The sequence below is a fragment of the Heliangelus exortis genome, chromosome 17 (assembly GCF_036169615.1).
Source record: "Heliangelus exortis chromosome 17, bHelExo1.hap1, whole genome shotgun sequence".
NCBI lineage: Eukaryota > Metazoa > Chordata > Aves > Apodiformes > Trochilidae > Heliangelus > Heliangelus exortis.
In genome coordinates, this window is record NC_092438.1 from 14,019,903 (window position 1) to 14,039,331 (window position 19,429).

The 19,429-nt window shown below is 35.4% G+C and overlaps 1 protein-coding gene across 5 annotated transcripts in view; it reads right to left on the reverse strand.

Moving 5' to 3' along the window:
* RBFOX1 (RNA binding fox-1 homolog 1) overlaps positions 1-19,429 on the reverse strand; it is a 597,988-nt gene that overhangs the window by 394,622 nt on the left and 183,937 nt on the right. For all 5 annotated transcript variants that reach the window (XM_071760528.1, XM_071760499.1, XM_071760502.1 and 2 more), the window contains one exon: positions 12,880-12,927. In XM_071760528.1, coding sequence (XP_071616629.1) covers positions 12,880-12,927 — 48 coding nt within the window. Of the gene's footprint in view, positions 1-12,879; positions 12,928-19,429 lie in introns of those variants that run through there.

Consider the following 19,429-nt stretch of genomic DNA (forward strand, 5'->3'; position numbering starts at 1 on the left):
CAAGGACGTGCAACCAACTGGGTCAGAGAAATTAATCCCTTCACACAGCTGGTAAAAAAGTCTGAGCACAGCTAATGTGCTGGGGAAGGCGTATTTGAGAAGGTGTAATTATACTAATGATTTATTGAATGTTTGATTAATTGGAAATTAAGTGGATGCACAGTGGCACAATTGTCACAGCAAATCGTTCAGTTGTTTGGTTAAAATATGCTCAGTCTCCCTTCTGCAAAGCAATTAAGAACACCCTAAATCACAAAAATGAATTATCTGGGCAGAATTATCTGATGGAATTATGCTCTTCAACACAAACTAAGACCTGGGAACAAAGTATCCTAACAAGATGGGAATTCATGAAAATGTGAACTTAGAACATAGCTACCTTACAATGCCCATGGAAACAAAGCATCCTCCTGAGTTCCTGAGACAATGTAGGAGAGAAAGATCTTTAGAATTCTAGGAATAAAGTCCAAGTGGACAATCTAGAAGGCAGCCTAGAAACCTCTGGACCAGGCTCACGTTGTAAATGATTAATCAATTAATTGTTAACAAAGCTATATCCCAAATAAATCTTTGATTTCATGGTTTGAAAGAGCATTGCTTTAGAGTAACTTCACCAAGAAGCCCTACTGCTGCCTTAACCAATTTTTTTTCAAGTAACAGTTACAGAATCTGCCAAAATAAAATATACAAATAAAATATACAAACCAAGTGACACACAAGACAACTGCTCACCACCTGCTGACTGGTTTCCAGCCCATCCCCAAGCCATGGTGCCCTCTGGCCAGCTGCCCCCAGTTTCTATACTGGGCAGGGAGTCATATGGGATGGAATTCCCTTTCCACTTGCTTGGCCCTGCTGTGTACCCTCCTTGGGGGCTCTCAGCCTGAACTGCAGTACTAGGAGCTGAAAAGTCTTTGACTTAGCACGAATGCTGTTTAGGAACAGCTAAAACATCAGTTTCTCATCCTAAATCCAAAGCACAGCATTATCCCAGCTACCAGGAATAAAAATAAACTTTACTCCAGCCAAAACCTGGACACAAGTCAGCTCCAGTTCAAAATGACTTAGTGCTGGAGTTGCAGGCTCAGCTTGGCACATGTAGCCTGTTCCTTGCCTTATTTTGACCAATCTTTACCACTTGGATGCAGAATTTGCCTCACATAGCTTTTGGAAAATGCAATTAATAAAGCCAAGTCTTTTAATAACTGGGATATTATCAAAAGACTAAGATTATATAATGCAAAGCTGGAATCAGAACATGCAAATGAATAATCAGAGTGCAGTAGGTAATTATCAGATAATAGGGTTGCTATTCTTATCACCTGAACTATTTGGTGAGGCTGTTAAGAAACTCTTAGAAGAGAACAGTAAGCCTACAGCTAGTTCCTGGAACAGAATTCTTTAGGAGTTCTATAAAAACCAAACATAGCCCTTACCAGTCATCTTGATCACTTTAAGTGAGCCTGTCAGGACATGGATCAGCACACCACAGGCACACTGAAAACCCAGACTAAAATCAGGGGCAGTAATTTAGCTTGTAGATGCAGAGAAAAAAAATAGGTTTACTTGAGTGGGACAGTGGTGGTGTCCCCAGCACTGGGGACACTGCTCTTTTTGAATGTTTCTGCTTAAATTTATGCATATTTCTGTGTGACAGCTGAATCACAGTTACCTGAACAAGACATTTTCTGTATAACACTGCATTTCTTTTTTAAGGTAGTCTATAGATAGAAAAAAATCTTTATTAATACAAACCAATCAGTTCTGCCTAATTAGTCATCACATCCAAGAGTTAAAAGGACCTATCTGCTACAGGAGAGTTGAAGATTTTCATGTCAAATCATGGTCCTCTTTTCCCACAAGGCTCTAAGTCACGATGCAAACCATATTTTTAGTTAATAAACAGTATTTTTAGTTAAAGCACAGAGTTTTATTAAACCATCCTCTAAACAGGATTATTGTGCTATCTACTGATTTTTTTCTCATTTGGGGATGAGTAGTAGCCCTACAAGCTCATTGAAACTAAAGAAAGGTCTGAAGAGAGATCAAGTGGGCTGCAGCCAAAGAGATCTATGCTCTCTCTAAATTTGAATAGCTCCTTCACTAATACTTGAAAACACTTCTAGTGTAACCACAGTCAAATGTATGGCACTTAACAGAGTCAAGTGTAGAGCAAGTCTATAACATCACACTGCTCCTTCTTCCCCACACAGTGGTAGAGTCCTCTGATCCTGATTAACAGAAAAGCTTAATTAAAATAAAATTAGCACTCTTTGGCTTCCCCGCTGTCCTCCCTGCTGTGAAAAACCAGTGCTACACCAACTTGTAATTACCAAATTGACTTATTTAAAATTGTGTTCTTTGAATTGCCATTTATCATAATTTGTTCTCCAGCCAATCTGGCTTTTTGCCATTCCAACAATACCACCCTTCCATCCAGATAAAAGACAACCATTGCTGAGCTCCAAATAGTCTACCAAGCAGTTTAAATATTGCTTATGGGTTCATGTAACCCTGCCATCCTAAAACCCCATGCATAGTTGATATTAACATACCAAAACAAAAATAAATGGCACATCCATATAATAAGCTATTAAAAAAGAAACCCTGCAAAGTTAGAAGTACTGTAGGAACCCTGCAAATGAGAAGCTGGCAAAACAATGAGCAACTGAGTCAGCACACCAGTTTTTCTGAATCACTTAGAAGAAAACAAAGAAGAAAAGCTGATTGAAAAGAGGCTGACAGAAAACATGGAACAGCCAGGACATCAAGTTTTAATTCCTGTGTAACACACCAGTTGTTACAACCAATTAATAATTAAACTGTGGTAGGGAACAAATAGTACTCAGAACTCACGCAAACTTTTTTTTTTTTTTTAATGTATTGATAGTAGAAGGTGAATCAACATGGCACAGACACCTAAAAATACAGCAGCAGTGGTGGGGAAGATGCTATAGAAGCTTTTTTTTTTTGTTTCAGGTTATGCCAAGTGCCTAGGAGACTTGGTAAATGAGGAAGCAGTGATGGAATGTGGAACACACTTCTTGAGATATTGCTGCTCAAAGCATCTTGGTGCCAATTGTTGCAGTGCTGAGGGCCTGCTGCTTGCCACCAGGCAGAAAGGTTTCATTAACCAACCCCTAGGATTTCTTCCTAATGATGTTTTTGACATTTACACAACATTTTTCATTACCCCCCAGAAAAACAAGGGGGGAAAAGAATAAAGGATCTCTCATTTACCAGACCATCATTTAAAAAGACTGAGCTGGCTTTATGAAAGCTTTTTCAGGCAGTCAGTTTTGATTTAGTGCAGCATTATAATCAGCAAAGAACTCAATGCATTTTTAGACTTTGTAGTTGATACAGGGAATCATTAGGAAAGAGCATTCCCCAGGTTTTATGTTTTATTAACAGGGGAAAAAAATTGAGAAGTCTTACCTCAGTCTTGGTGTTGATTTCTAGCACCTAGAGGGCTAAAATCTTTTTCAGTTTAAATATGTATGTTATTACACATATACATTAACATCATTGACATAGAGATAAGAAAACTGCACATAATAAGTATCATAATAACCTTGTGCAGAAGTTTCATGTCTTTTTCTGCAAGATAAAGTCCTCCCTGATAGAACACTGAATCTCTGCCTGCTTGTTTATTTAATAGGTATTTAGTACCACTGGATTACTTTCATTCATTGTGATAAAATGTTTTAGTATTTAGTTTTCTATTGCTATACTAATAGAAAAGCAGTTAAGAATAACTTATTTTGAAGTTATAAATTGTAATCCACAATGCACACTGCCACTCCTGTACAGACTCACTTCTGAGACATTTGAAGTAACATCTATACATAAAAATCTCTTAAAATTAAGTCCATATTGAAATTATATTGGCAGTTGATTCCAACTTCATTAAACCCTAATCAATTTATTAAGTCGAAAATACTATGACTGTGCATTTTATGTCTTCAAAGAGCACTCTTGAAAAAGGGATAACACATAATACTACATTCACTCTGCTTTTTCACAGGTTCTTATCATGAAGAACAAGACAAAAATCAGCCTGATGTGATAAAAGCAACAGGCAGAAGCTGTGAATAAACAAGACCATTGCCAAAGATGTCACAATGTGTACTGAGAAAACAGAGGAGGAAAACCCAGTATTAAAAACACATCCCAACTAAAACAACCCAAACAAACAAACCCCCAAAAAGCCCACAACCAAGGCAAACAATGACAGAAGTTGCAAATTCTATGCTTTTTTGCACAAATGTATAGATTTCATAGGGTAGGGCCACAGATCAATGTGTGCTAAGCAGATAGCTGGACAGGCAATCATTATAACCAGTCTGGGTAGGTTACACACAGACTCCTATTAACAAGGCATTAACCTAACCAAGTAAATGTAGAACTTTCAATTTTTGGAAGAATTTACTCTTCAGGTGTGTATGGAATCATATCATTAATGTATCTATCAGCTACAATTTCCTTTTATAAACAGCTGGATGTATACAAGCTAAACACCAGACCTGGAAATGGTGATTAAGTAATAGCACATGTTCTCTTTGCTCATTCTGAAGAGAAATACACAAATAAAAAGCAATTCTCAAGATATATAATTCCTGCTCTGATCCTCTTCCCTCTAACAAAGTCATCTCATGCAAATAATACTTAAATGATATCAAGAGTTTGTGGGAAAAAGGAGGAGGGAGTTGAAAGACTGAAAATAAAGCACTGAAGTGTCTGTCACATGCAAGTTCCTTGGACACTAAAAGTGCTCTCATTTTAGGCTGGTGTGTAATAAAATAGTGTTTAGGGAAGTTTCCAGGTGCCAGTCTGAAAAGTAAACAGTATTTTCAAATGCTTCAGGGTGATTTCATCTCTCTATTGCTTGGTTCTGGTGCAAAGCAGAGAGGAAGAGCAGCTGTGATGGGTTTAATGCAACCTACAAACATCAAACTACAGGTTTAAGAATTTCAGTTTAGTACAGTGATTTTGCCATTGGAATATTTACCTTAGTTCTATCCTCAACAAACAGCAGAAAAGTAGAAAGAGCAGGTTGAGAGAAACCATTAAAAAAGTTAATGTATTTGCTATGCAAGATGCCCACATAAATAGATTTAATTAAGGGTTCACCAATTAAACAGTAGACAGTCAGTAGAAAAAAATCTGGAGTAGAAATTATTTTGGAGTTGTTTCAGATCTAAAACCCATCAAGATCAGCACACAGCCAAGCCCAATAGTAGAGAATGTTAACTATTTTTTTCTGTCGAGGATGAGCAAGCCTTAAAATTCTTTAGAAGTTATTATAAGTTGCTGGGGGGAGGAGTAATAATAAGAAAAACATTGATAAAGCAGAAAGGTTTTACTGACTGCATTTCTTTTTTAGCCTACACTGCCATCTCCTGGTTACAGAAGCTGTGTCATCACATTCTACCAAAACATAAGCAGCTAAGGTGAATATTTAAATCTATAAAAAAAGAAAAAACCCAACCTGAAAACTATGCCCAATTGTAGTCATCAAATATACAGAGAAAATTTTTAGAATTTATCTAGAAATGAAGGTCTAGTTAGCAGAAATAAAGCAATAGATGCATTCATGAGGGAAATTGGGCAAATAGACACCAGCAATATCATAAAAGCAAAAAAGATTTTGGTTGCAAAGGCACAAAATTTCAGGAGGTAGGAAAACCAGTGTTGTAACTGATGAACTAAGGCACAGAGAATGTTTGCCAGGAAAATAAACTACCTAAAGAGTTAATGTAACTGCTACAAGTTAATTCAGTAAGATTTTACTTCCCACTGCATTTTTTTTTTTTTCTTATGACATTCACTGACTTTCTGTTCAGGAAAAGATGACAGAGAAGCAAGGCTGTATGAAACAAATATACCAAACAAATTTGTTGAAATAGATGTATTGGATTTCAGACACTACACATGTAAAAAAAACAAAACCAGCTCTGTTCCTTCATCTTCAACTTTTATCAAGTCTTGAAAGTGAAACTAGCAGAAGTCAGAATTTTATTTTTTTTAATGGCATTGCTTTTAAATGGCAGAATCCCTGGTTTTCCAACTGTAATCAGCAAGAAGGAATTTTCAGCTGAACTGTGCAAGCCTGCTTATCACATAAAGCACATTTGGAAAGCAGAGTTTATATAAAAAACAAAGTCTCTATATCACACATCAAGTGAACAGAGAATAGAACATACCTGATTAAAAAATTAAAACATAAAAATTAAAATCCACTAACCATTTGTAAAAAATAAATCCATTAATCCATTTTACTGCTTACATAAGAATCACAGTATTTCAAAGACAACAGAAACAGGCACAAATATTCAACTGTCCAAATACCAATATTTATTTAAGCATAAGTGCTCTGGTGATAATAAGCTTCACTAGAGGAAAGGACATTCAACATCACTGTTGAAGGGGTGGTTCTGAAATAACTGAATGAGCAAGTCCAGATCAAACTTCCCAGTACCAGCCATGCAGGCAGCTGCAAAAAGCCATATAGTGCTACAGAGAAAAGCTTTACCTGGCAAGAGACTCACTACAACATTAAAAGACAAAGTGGAATCAATGAGAAATGAATTGGATTACTGGATAGGAGCATATTCTTGCATGTGTTCAAGCTACTGGGAAAGTAATAGAGCCAGCAGGTATAAAAAAGGCCTTCCAAATGTCTGCTTACCCTTTCAAGATCCAGCCGTAGCCATCCTGTTAATCAGGTTGGATTACATCCCAGATATTAATTTGGCAAACCAAACAATGCTCTGATTCAGCCTGTCTCCTCCAGATATGCTGAAAACAATCTGCCACTGATAATCTTGCCATGAGTGTACCCCTGGAAAGCCATCTGAGCAGTTTAGGCCTAAATGATAGAAATCTAAACTCATATACAATTTACAGAAGGCTTTTCCTATCCCTTATTCATCCTCTGCTTCCCACAAAAGTGCTGAAGCATTGGCAGTGAAGGGAGATAATTCAAGAGCTGTGGACTCCTTTCAAATCTATATTATTATATGTACTATATATATATATACACACAAATGTATACTACATGTATGAACAAAAAAATGCTGGCTTAGTAGCTGAAAGCACAGCTTTCTGGGCAGGGGGATGCTGTACTGCTGCTGCCATGCAGTTCTGTAAACAATTTAAGCAACCTGAGCCTTTCTAATAGATTTTTCCTAAGCCAGTGTTGACAACAGAGCTGAATTTTGATTTTCCTAAACTGCACCTTACACAGCATCAAGAACTTTTCCTTTGTTGTGCATCCACTTCTACATCCCCCTCCCCAGGGAGCAGGTTAGTGGCAGGCAAGAGGTGGGGAGAGGGCACAACTGATCCAAACTGGAATATTGTACAGCAGGTAATAAAGCCAGCAATAAAACTAGGGCAGGGGAAGAAGGCAGAGGGTATAGATGGCAAGCAGGCAAGCACATGTGTATATTTCAGGATGGCCACTTCACATTTCTGGGTATCAGGATGCTTGTGAGAGGTGGCAAGTCCCTGCATCACCTCTCATTTTCATTTAGTGGTTGATTTTTTAACTATTATTCTCCTCACCTGATAAACTAACTTTCTCTTAACCCAGGAGTTTACTTGCTTTTGTGTTTCCTATTTTCTCTCCAACCATACTGGGCAGGTGGAAGTGAGCAAGGAGCTGTGGGTGGATTTAGCTGGGGGCCTGGGTCCACACACTACAAGATATTATCAGGCCCTTTGGTTTCAGAGTTTTCTGTGCTCCTTTGCTGTGGTCCTCCTGCTGAGCATAACCCATACTTTGTTTGGAATCAGTGTTTTCAGAGGGTCTCAGTTCCTCTAAAAAAAAATACCCACAGCAAGGCAAATCCTCTGACAACACTTGGTTCCCAACAGTGGAGGAAGAATCACAGAGCTCTGTACTCTAGAGCTCAACATTCATGGTTTAAAATCCCAAGACAGACAATCCAGAAGGTTCAGCTATTGCTATAGTCCATATGTATAAGGAATCAACACACCACCTCTTCTATCAACCCTTACCATGTTGATGACATGGAGCAAAAAAAATAATTTATGCTTACTACCTAATATTCCTAAATATTTCCATAGTCCAAGTCCTAGTCTAAATCCAAGGACTTAGAAAAAAATTATTATAAAACCTTCCATTCCTAAAATTTTTCCTGGACAAATTCCAACTCATCAATAAGCCTCTTTATGGATACTTCATAAAATGGAACAGATACTTAAAACATCTATCAAGTCAGTACTGGCTTTTTTTCATACTTCCCATGTACTACCAAGAATTGAGGTTTCTGGAAAACAAATAAACATTTTCAGTGCAGTTCAGACAATACATCCCAGATTTATTACCTCGAGATACACAGAGACAAGGAAAAAAATCCTTTATTTATCTTAAGGGTCATCAACCCCTGTACCTGCTCTTTAAGGAGGTTTCTCATCTTCTAAAACTTTGAATTAAGCACATACTTTGTATGTATTTATAAATTACAGCTTGTGTGTTTATTGTACCTGTTAAAGAACTGAAAAAGACAACTCAGCAAGTGTTCTATTAATGCTGTTCTGATAAGTTTAATCAGATCATATGCAACCCTTTTACCACTTAATACATGAAATGCTCTCCTGCAATTCTAAAGAAAGAAAATTCGAACCCATTGCCTAGAATTGAGGAATAGAAAATGAATGGAAAATATCTCTGTACCTCAGTTTAATGAAACAACACCTGGAGGATTACTAATCTAATAAAGAGCATATCAGCTAAGCTGATACATAACAGAAGTATATATTTTCTAAATGTTACCATCTGGGAGCTTTATGCAAGAATAAATACCCTTATTGGCTGAATAAATTCCCTGATTCTCTCCAAGTGCAGAACACTAAGTGGCTTCCCACAGTGGCCTCATTATAGAAAGTTCTCTTAGGAGTTATTCTGCTGTGTATTTCTGCTCCACATCCTGGCAAGCACTGACCTACTCCATTTATTGTCATCATAGTTAGATTACACCTGGCTTAATGAACTGATTATGCTTTTTTTTTCCCCAATAAAGAAGGCACATTCTGAGCTACAATAAATGAAGGCAATAAGGCCAGCTTATAACAAAGGTTTAATTTGAATACCCAGCACTTTAACATCAAGGCTAAGTGTTTGAGCATGCAAAACCACTTTTTTCCCTACCCCCTTGCCTTCTCCCAAAACTGACCTTAACTTAAAAATTTTGAAATTTTGAACTATTACATCCAAGACTACCAACATCCTGTGAGACTGGTATTTTCCCAGGCCCTCCCTAAAAATTTCAGATTACTAAAACAGGTGGTGACTAAGAACATGAAGCAAAATGGTTCTTTAATAGTTAAATCATTTAATGATTGACATTCTATAAACTTTTTTTTGCCACATTTTGAAATTGCAAACTTTAATAGATAATGAAAATTCTACATAAGAGTTAAAAAGAAATCAAAGAAATATAACAAAAAAAAAAAGTGAGGTCGGGGGAGTTAGGGGAAGAAAACTTCATAGCAGAGTTTTGGTTTCACTGTGTTACCATGGATTAATTTGATGATATGAAGAACATAAACTGAAGAGGAAGTATCTCCCCCCTTTTTGCTCTGTTCATCAATGGCAGAGGACAGGGAGAAACCTTATTTCCAATTTATTCTATTTTTTTTTTATTTTCAAAGGTGCTGTTCTATGCAAGTCCTATATAAGTAGGAGAAAAGAAGTGAGGTGGTGAAGATGACTACAGGAAAACCACAGGGAAAAAAAAATATATTAAAAAAAAAAACTTGAAAGGGCAGATTGTAAAGGAATTTACATTGTATTCCTATTTGGCAAAATGGCCAATATCCCTATTAGGTTCCTTCAACCACAACCATTTAGTTTGCCCCCAGTCCAGTTCTATTAGCAAAAATTAGTAGAAAGAAACCCCAAAAAACTGTCAGCACCTTGGAAGAGTAAAATCTCACTCTGAACAACTGAAGAGGCATCAAAACCACGACTCAAGTTCCAAATCATCACATGAGTAGCTTCAGAAATCAAGGTATTTTTACCAAAATCACTCTTGCTAAGTTTTAACAGGTTTCTTCCTATGAAAATTTAGGGAATATATATATTCCCTAAATATATATATTCCTATATATCTTCCCTATATATATATATTTCAATATATATTTGAAAAACAAAGCTGAGCTATTTCCAGGATCACATGACTCTAAACATCAAATACTGCCATCTTCAGAAGGAAAGTTTGAGATCAAAGCCAAAAAGACCTGGGTGTGACAAATAGAGAAAAAAACACCACTTAGGTAGGAAATGAGTTGCTGCTGGCAGTGGTAAACACACTTGAGTAATGCATAATAACAGAGGCTGGTTACAACAGAGAGCTGACTACCTGTCCCCTCTTATTCTCAGACCTGAAGGCTTTTATCCTTACAGAAAACATAAGTAGAATCTCCCAGGAAAAGGTCAGTTGAAGCACCAGTTTAAGGAGAGACAGATAACAGTAGTAAAGTGGTCAGGTTAATTAAAAGCTATTTTTAAATTTCAAAATAATAATTACAGTTATTAAATTGGAGTTTGTCCTCAGGCAATCCTTCAACCATGGTTTCATTGATATCTGCTTCAGAAGTTTGAGAGTAAGAAACTTCAGGAAAACAGGTTGCAAGAAAAGACACCTTGCAGTTTTATATTTTGTTAACTGGGAAAATTTTCCATTAATGACTAATTATATAGTTCATTACTAGCACATTACATTATGGAAGTGCACATTATTAGACACTAATGATGCTTGTCCTAATTGCAGCAGTTTGTCTTGATTTCAGTAGAGATGGAATAAAAATATTTATTTACACAGATCCAGGTTCTATGAATTACATTAGATTCCAAATTTATGCTCTCAATAAACATGAAACCACGAATTATTACTAACCAAGAGTGACATATCTTTATTTCATGATCACAGGTAAAAATCTATCCTTGGACTGTAAAGTAAATATGCCTCTTAAGTTCACTGGAAGCATCAGGCTTGGGATCAAACACAGGGAAAAGATAAAATATATCATGCAACAAGGATAGGTATTTATTCCATTTCTTTTTCAAAATACTTCAACAAATTAGCAAAATGAAGAGGGTAAGTTCAGGGACTAGAATAAAGTGCCTGTAATTAATATTGAAGTAGAAATCATCCTATCTTAAAACAATAGCAAAACAGAGAAAATATTGAAATATAAAACAGTTTGCTGGCAACCAGCTGGTATCTCTGCTAAATGAAAAGGGAATAGAACACATGGATTAATAAGACTGCACTCAAAAGCTTATCAAGCTCTTGACAGCGTTTCTCATTATTCAAGCAATAAAAAGAATAAAGAAATTCAAGAACAAGAAGAAATCTTATTGACACAAATTTTGTAGTCCTTTGCTAACATACAGCCCTTTCAAGCATATCATTGCAGTATTCTTGAGCCCTGTGATAAAGCTGATATGGTTCCCAAATTTCAAAAATTATGCTCCACTTGATTTCTTGGTTATTATCCTCCAATAAGCTCGTTCTATTGTGCTGATTCACATCAAAATAAAACATTCGGTGTTGACTTAATGCAAGAACTACAACCTGCCTTATTAAAGAAGACTTCAGCAATGAGAGAGCAGTTAGCAGGTGTTTGGTATCTAAGAAACAGAATATTTTCTTTTATAGATACATTCAAAGTTTAGTATCTGAACTGAATTCTTAGTATCCTCTACAGCTCAAAATAATTCCCTCATTTCATTCTTGAAAATGAAAACCACTGAAATTCTGAAGAACCTGTATTCATAAACCTCACCAAAGCCAAGGAATGGTGCTTTCCTGAACTTACTTCAACAATATTTTATATCAGACTTTATGACATTGTTTCATAAAATTTGAGCTATCAGGAGCAACTAAAGTGCTCTTGAAATAATGCTGCTTAATAAAACCTCATTTTTTGAGCAAAAAGAACCCAAGAACTTCTTTAAAAATGAGGAGTTGCTGAATGTTCACAGGAGGATGCAGTAGCCAAAAGAATTTAAAACAAAAAAGACCACCTAAAAACCCCAGTAAACCCCCCAACTTTTAGCAAGTTGAGTAATAGCACATTGGTACCAGACATTATAACACAGTTAAAGCAATGCTTAATTAAGCATTAGGTTGTTTCAAAATATAGATGGAAAATGTGGTACTATCAGTGCCAAAAAGCAGCTTTCTATGTGGTTCATTTTAGAGTGGAAATTCATAGTACTTCAAGAATTCCTTCTGAAAACGTAACCTTTTTCAAGTATGTTCAGACATTAATGCCACAATGTAATGTTTAACAAAAATTTAAAAATACAAACAAGATATAAACCACTGAACACATGGGGGGTTTATACTCACAGAATATAAAACTGGGAAAAATACAAGATGGTAGCATTTAAACATTAGATAGAAAAAACCCCACAAAACTGTATCAAAGATATGGCTTATAAAACAAGAAGAAGGACTCCTTATCTTTGTTTTACAAATATTTGACTTGGTATGAAAGACTTGATATGGTATTTTGTTAATAGAAATTAAGAACAGGATGTGCAATCACCTTTTAAATTGTTCATATCTTAAATTAGAGATTATAATTCCCTTCTGAACAAGCTGTTATCAAATGTCTAAGAGAAATACATTCAAGAGTATTTTGTGCCTACTAAAGCTAAAACACACAGGAAAAATTACTGCTAGAGAAATGTATGAAACACATACACATAAGCCACCATAAAATAACTTCATATTGTTTAATTAAAAAAAAAAAAAAAAAAAAAGAATGAAATCAACCAAACAAAAAACTTCACTTACTAGAGCAGTCTTACAAAGTACATTGAAACAAGCCACTTACTTTTCTGTCCTCAGTTTCTACACAGGAATTGCACTCTGCTTTAGTATCCTGGAACAACAAAGAGAGAAGTCTGTCACCAGGAATATTGACTGGGCCTGAGGGAGGAACTCAGAGAGGGCACCAAAGCCTGAAAAGTGTCTTACTCAACCTATTACAAGCTACAGAATTGTTATTTTCCTGTATGTATTATATTCACATATAAAAATTTTAGCATTATGGCTGTAAGGTTTATGAAACTTTATTACAGGCATAAACTTGAAGACAGGATTGAGATACCATAAGCAAACCTATTTCAATAGAGTGTAGCCAGCTCATAACACAAAAATACCATCTCTGCTTTAAACTATTGCTTTGCTTTTTCTACTTGCAGCTGGAGGAAAATATAATTGTTTGATCACTCTTTCTTTTTCTTTTAAACTAGACTCATGAGCTTGAAAAAGGGGAAACAACTGCTCAAATTTTTGCCTGTTGTCAGGAGTGCTGATAATTATGGACACCTTAAATATATTTGTACCTGAATCTCACTGCAACGTGCAAGAATAATCAAGCAATGTTCCTACTGAAATTTCCTCACCTTAGTGACCAAGTGGTATGAAATGTATTGTTCTGAGTGCTACAGCTTACCAGGGAGAAGAGGGAGACCTCGAGGTATAATTTTTCTGTGCTAGTTTGGAGACAGCTCAGGATTTAGGTAACTTACTGCAAGCACCTAGTTCAGAATACATCAGTACAACACCCATTTTGTTCCTGAGAAGGCTCCCTTTCCTCATCCCTATTTTGCTGTTTGAGCACTTGTAAGTTTCAGGGATTTTACAGTTTAATATACTATACTCTTGAGAAACATACCTCCTATCTTCATCTGATATTAATACTATATAGATGTAACTGAACAGAAGTAAAAGAAAACCTCTAGAAAATAAAATAATTGGTGGCAGCATCTCACTGCATTACATTTTGGCTTTAGGATGCAGCAGAATTCTATACTGTAATTCTATACAGCTTTAGGATGCAGCAGCAACCTCCATACACTTTATTTTACATCCCTGCTGTAATTCTATACTTGAACTGCAAATAGAAATAGTAACATGAATATCCTAAAGTAGCCAGTAGTCATGCTAACATAACTAACACCTCTGCATGGCTGGGTACTTTAATATGTATATTGAATTGTATCACAGTTTATTATCTCCCTCCTATCCAAAACCTATTTATTTATTTGCCATCATCATAACTTGGAATATCAGAAAGAAAACAAACCAACCAAGAAATAAAAATACCCAATAAATATGCAAACTGTACAGAAGAAACTAAGAACGATTATTTGCAGGTCTAACATATTTTTTCATATGAAAATTCATATTGCTCATATGTAAAGTTCATATTCATTCATATGTACACACACTACTCCCATAGCCTGCCTCAGGAGGAGGAAAGATAAGATTGAAATTATTGGTTTTTTGTCTGTAATATCAAGAATGGTCAGTAGGTGGAAGCAAATAACCTTGTAAAATATTGTTCAACTTCCCTGTGAAAAATAATCTATCCCACTGAGCAGGTTGGTCAGGTGTTTTACATGTATCCTTGGCATTTACACAAGTGCTAACACAAATTATGTCTTGTCTTTACAACAATGGTTCTAAATTTCCTAATAAAAGTCATTGCTGGATTTTTCAGGTTTAAATTTTTTAAAAGTTATACAGTTTCCTCTTAATGACTAAAGTATATATATAGGTAACCTGCTTTTAAACCAAACAAGATTATATCTTTAAAATTTGAAAGTACACATATCCTGGCTTATTGATATTCTGGATATTTTTATTAATTGCTGAAGTTATTAAGGAAAACACTTAATCTTATTCACTGTCCATTAGCCATTATATTTCATTATTGATGCTACCAAACAGGCTGCCAGCAGCAAAATTCATTTGAATTTCCATTAGTTCTATTTTATCCCTCTCAGAGAACAAATTAACCATACAGAAAATACTAATGGAAGAAGAAAAGAAGTGAAAAATGGAACCTTGGGATGTGACACTCAAGTCTTTACTGAGCTTGTCACCAGCAACTCAAGGACTTATGCAGAAGGGTCACCAAATTAAGTTAAAAATTAATTCTAGGATTTTAATGGTTTCAACAGCTGCAATATCAAAGCTGTAAGAAAAAAAACGAAAAAAAATTCATCTCTATTTACTCAGATTTTTGGACCAACACAGGCTTGTGTCTACAAGCTACAAGCACAGACTAAAGGACTGGGTTATCTGCATCTTTTTCTGCTGCCTGAGGGCAGCCTCAGGGCTCTTTGTCTCCCATCAAAATGGAAATGCATCTGATCAGGGATTTAAAACCCAGTTTCTCAAGACTTTGAGGAGCTTACTCATCTTGTTTCTACCTCAATCTAGACAGACTTTAAGAGGAAGGTTTACAAGACTCTTGGAAACTGAGCTGACAAATTTTATAATAAGAAATCACTGCCTGTAAAAACACTGCTGTATTTTTGATGTAGATTTGAAGGGACTCCAACGTGTGCCCTCCCACACATCCACCCACCCTCCGTCTGTGGAAGTGGCTACCCCATCCCTGCTTTTTTCTGGTTCTACTCTTGCTTATGTTAATCCAAAGTTTTCAAGACAATCAAGAGCTGGAAAGTTTTTTCCAAAAAAAGCTTGACTTGTTTTTCATTAATAAAGACTTGTTTGAGGAAATTGCTTGCTGATAAAGTTTTATGGACTGGAATAGATGAAACTTTCCCACCTCATTCTCTCACCTGCAGGACTTTTCTTCAACACATTTTTGTTCAATACACTGTAGATTACCCACAGTCACATCTCTCCACAGCACAGTATTTGTGTGCCTCACAATTAATCTCATTTCTCCAGATATATTCCTTCTTTAGTCCAATGAGTCCAAATCACCTGAGTGTAAATCTTCTGCCTATGTCCTTAGATCATCATAACCACACAAAGCAACGTAAAAAATGTGTAGCATATTCAGACAAGACTTATAATTTTAAGAAGTTAATATGACATGATTAAGAAATGAAGACATGATACAAATATCTAGCAATATGAAGAGAAATTTGCCATTGAAGTCTAGAAAATAGGCACAGACTAGAACACTAGGTCACCTGGGTAAAATGACAACTGCAATATAAACCCCACGTGTGTGTGCAACTTATTTGAGAGTTTATCTTTTCAAATGAACATCAGCATAACCTGAACTCCTGGATAAATTTATCTTCTTTTAGTCTGGTTTCCTCTAGGCTTACAGAACTACTTTGTACCTCAGGTACCTCAGTATCTTTACGTTATTAAGTTCAGCAACATTCAAGAAGGAAACAAATTAGTGGCTGAGTAAAAGACCAAACATTATTGGCAAAAGCAGCCACTTCAGCAGCTGTTTCAGGACCCCAAAGAGAGCTGAGGATGAAGGGATGGGGAGGACTCCTGTGTGAAGCTGAGATTGGAGGGAAGAAGCCCTTCCAGTGGGGACTGTAAGGACCCAAGGTAACAATCTGTAATAAAATTATTTCAGTCAAGTCCACTGTTCACTAAATTAACACAAAATAGGCTGAGAGGTGATACCTGGTTCTTATATTGTTGATCAGAGAGTAAGGGATAGGGGAACCTATGGAGAAATCAATGTCTCAATAGTCCTATATATAATATGTCAACTTGTTAAATGATGTGCCCATCTTTTTTGTTTATCAGTGTAAGGATCTTATTAAGGGTAGCTCTAATTATAATAATAATTACTTACGAAAACAAAAAGAACCACAGTTTTAATGTAAAAAGCCTGAAACTTTTCTATCTAAACAATATTGTGCTCTCTAAATAGATGAAGCAAAATATTTACAACCTGGATAAAACAAAGTGTTTCTTTTGTTGGTTTCATACCAATAAAGCAGCTTCTAACTGTATTTATGCTAGAGGACCAAATTATTCTCATAATGGATGCATAATCATAAAACATGCATTTCTCTTGGCTATTAAAGCAACTTGCAGAGCTGAAATCTTAACTATAACTAACATAAAAATTAAAGTTCCAAATAAAATTATAGTTCACTACATTGAAACAAGAAATGAGATTGCTGGGTTATTGTCACTTAAAATGGTCACTGTAATGTCCTGATGTACATTAATGTGCTGATCCAAAACACAAGGAATTAACATGAATGCAGCTTATACACTGAGCAGATTAAGGTCCATACTCTTTGTTACAGGAAGACCAAAAGCTTTAATTCTCTCATCAAATATAAAGAACAGCATTTTTTAATTAATTTTTCTACAGTATGATTAAACAAAGTGATATTTCAGCAATAAATTGAGTAACATCAGGACTAAGCCTCCTAGGACTCATTCACTATAGCTATGCTTTCACCAAGTAAAAACAAGAGTTCAAGAACATGAATATATCCTCTGGAAGAAAATTAATATATACATCCTTCTAAGAAAGAAAAATATTTTTGTGTCTAGTCACAGTTGAACACTCACAAAAAAGGGCAATAGTATTATCTTCTCAATTATCCCCTCAATAGTATTGAGGGGATATTATTCAGGTTATTTATACTTGAACACACACATAAATAACTTTTCAACACTGAAAGCATCTCAGATTAGCTTGGAGAGGTTAGAACAAAATATATTTTTTACCATAACATAAAATAATAAATTCATACAAAAACTTAAATAGTTGGAAATTTTGATTTCTAGAAGAATTTTGGGTGCATTCCTATAAAATTAGGAAAAGAATACTTTTTTTGGTCACTGCTTGTATAGTCATACTTTTTTGTTTGTTTAAAGACCCAACAATTTTTTACATGATTTTTACCCTTCAAACATTTGAGTCATGCTCCCTTGTATTATCTGTTGTCTCCGAAGTGTTATTAACCCAAAACTAAAAATAAAAACCACAACATAATTATATAAAGCAAGACAGGAAGTTGCCAGGCTGACCAGTGTTAACAAAGCAATCCTGATAAACACAGGTATTTTCCTTTGGAATTCTTGAAATGCTGTGGAACTGCAGCCACTACTGCTACATGATTTAAAGGATATTTAATAAGACTGATCTACAATGAAGAATTTTCAAATAAAATAGGATCAACTACCAGCTTTGTTTCTTTATGTAGTTTTAAATTTCCTCCAAATACAAAGTGTTAATTTTTCCTATTAATTTTTGTGAACTTTTTAATGCTTAAAATTATTAATTATGCAATTTTAGCATTGTTCAATATGTTCAAAAGAACATCTAAATCTGTGGCTAATTTTAAAATTCAAATGCTAAAAATAATTACCATTTAGACTCTAATTGCACTTACTGAGCCTAGTGATTACTAATGATGCAAACAGAGAAACACATTCTATAAAATTAAATCACGATAATCAAATAATAATATTTAGTAAATTACATCAGATATTTTCTGACTTATGAACATTTTGTTCACCACATCAGGCCAGAAAAAATGCATTTTTGTACCATGGTATAATGCTACAGCAAAGCTGACATTCAAGAGAGTGAAATAAGGAAAAGCAGATCCAGTCAAAGGTTTTCTGCTGAATACCAGATCAGTGCTGCTGGTCTATATGGGAACCACTCCCCAAAACTCTGTCTACACTGGCCAAATCAGGATATTATCTTCAAAAACATAATTAATAAGGGTTCAAAAGACCAAGTCAACAAATATCAAAATCATCACAGACTCTAGAGGACTATGATCAAGCAGCAGATGAAGCATATGTGGTCTCCATCTTTTGTCCTCAGAGCTCCTGCGATGCTGAAAAAAAAAAAAATAAAAAAGAAATAACAAAAAAACACTTGCAAAATTAGCTACCCAAATGTGCATGTCTTTTGAAGGCTTCACTTAACCACACTTTACATAATTCCCATCTGGTATCCTCAAAAGCAAAAATAGCAGCATTCTCAGTTGTCACTCATGGCAAATACTTTCCCAGCAACTGTCTGCTACTTTTAAAGAATCTCAAAGTACAGAGGGAACTCCATGAAAAAGCATGGAGAGGGCTTCTGATCAGCAGGTGGATTTCTTCATATGGGAGATTAATAAAGATCAAATCAAACAGAAAATCATCAGGGATAATTCAAGTGCAATTCTGTAGCAGTGGAGTTTCAAAGTTTCTTCTGAAATTCTGGAGAAAGCCCCTGCTATGGCAAAGATTTCAGTATAGCTGCTGTAAATTTATAATCAGAAAGGCTCTGGATCAAAGAAGATTTTTTAAAAAAAGTGAAAAAGAGGTTCAAGGATCTGTTAGTGTAATTTTAAGGGTGATGATGCACTACAGCTCTACAGCATAAGACCCAAAACATCACCTTTTTAGTGCTATAGAGGACTGAAGGCATTAGTCTCCTCCTTTTCTAGAAAGTATTGCCCAAGCAAGAAAGTCTCCTTTAGTCAGTGAAAAGTTTATAGAATCCAGCACCCAAGATAATTCAGTGTTCAGTGCCTTGCTGAACATACATTTAATGTAAATGTTTAATTTACATACATTTAATGTAGGTCTTCTAAAGGGCAAACATGGCAGTGAGAAAGGAACTT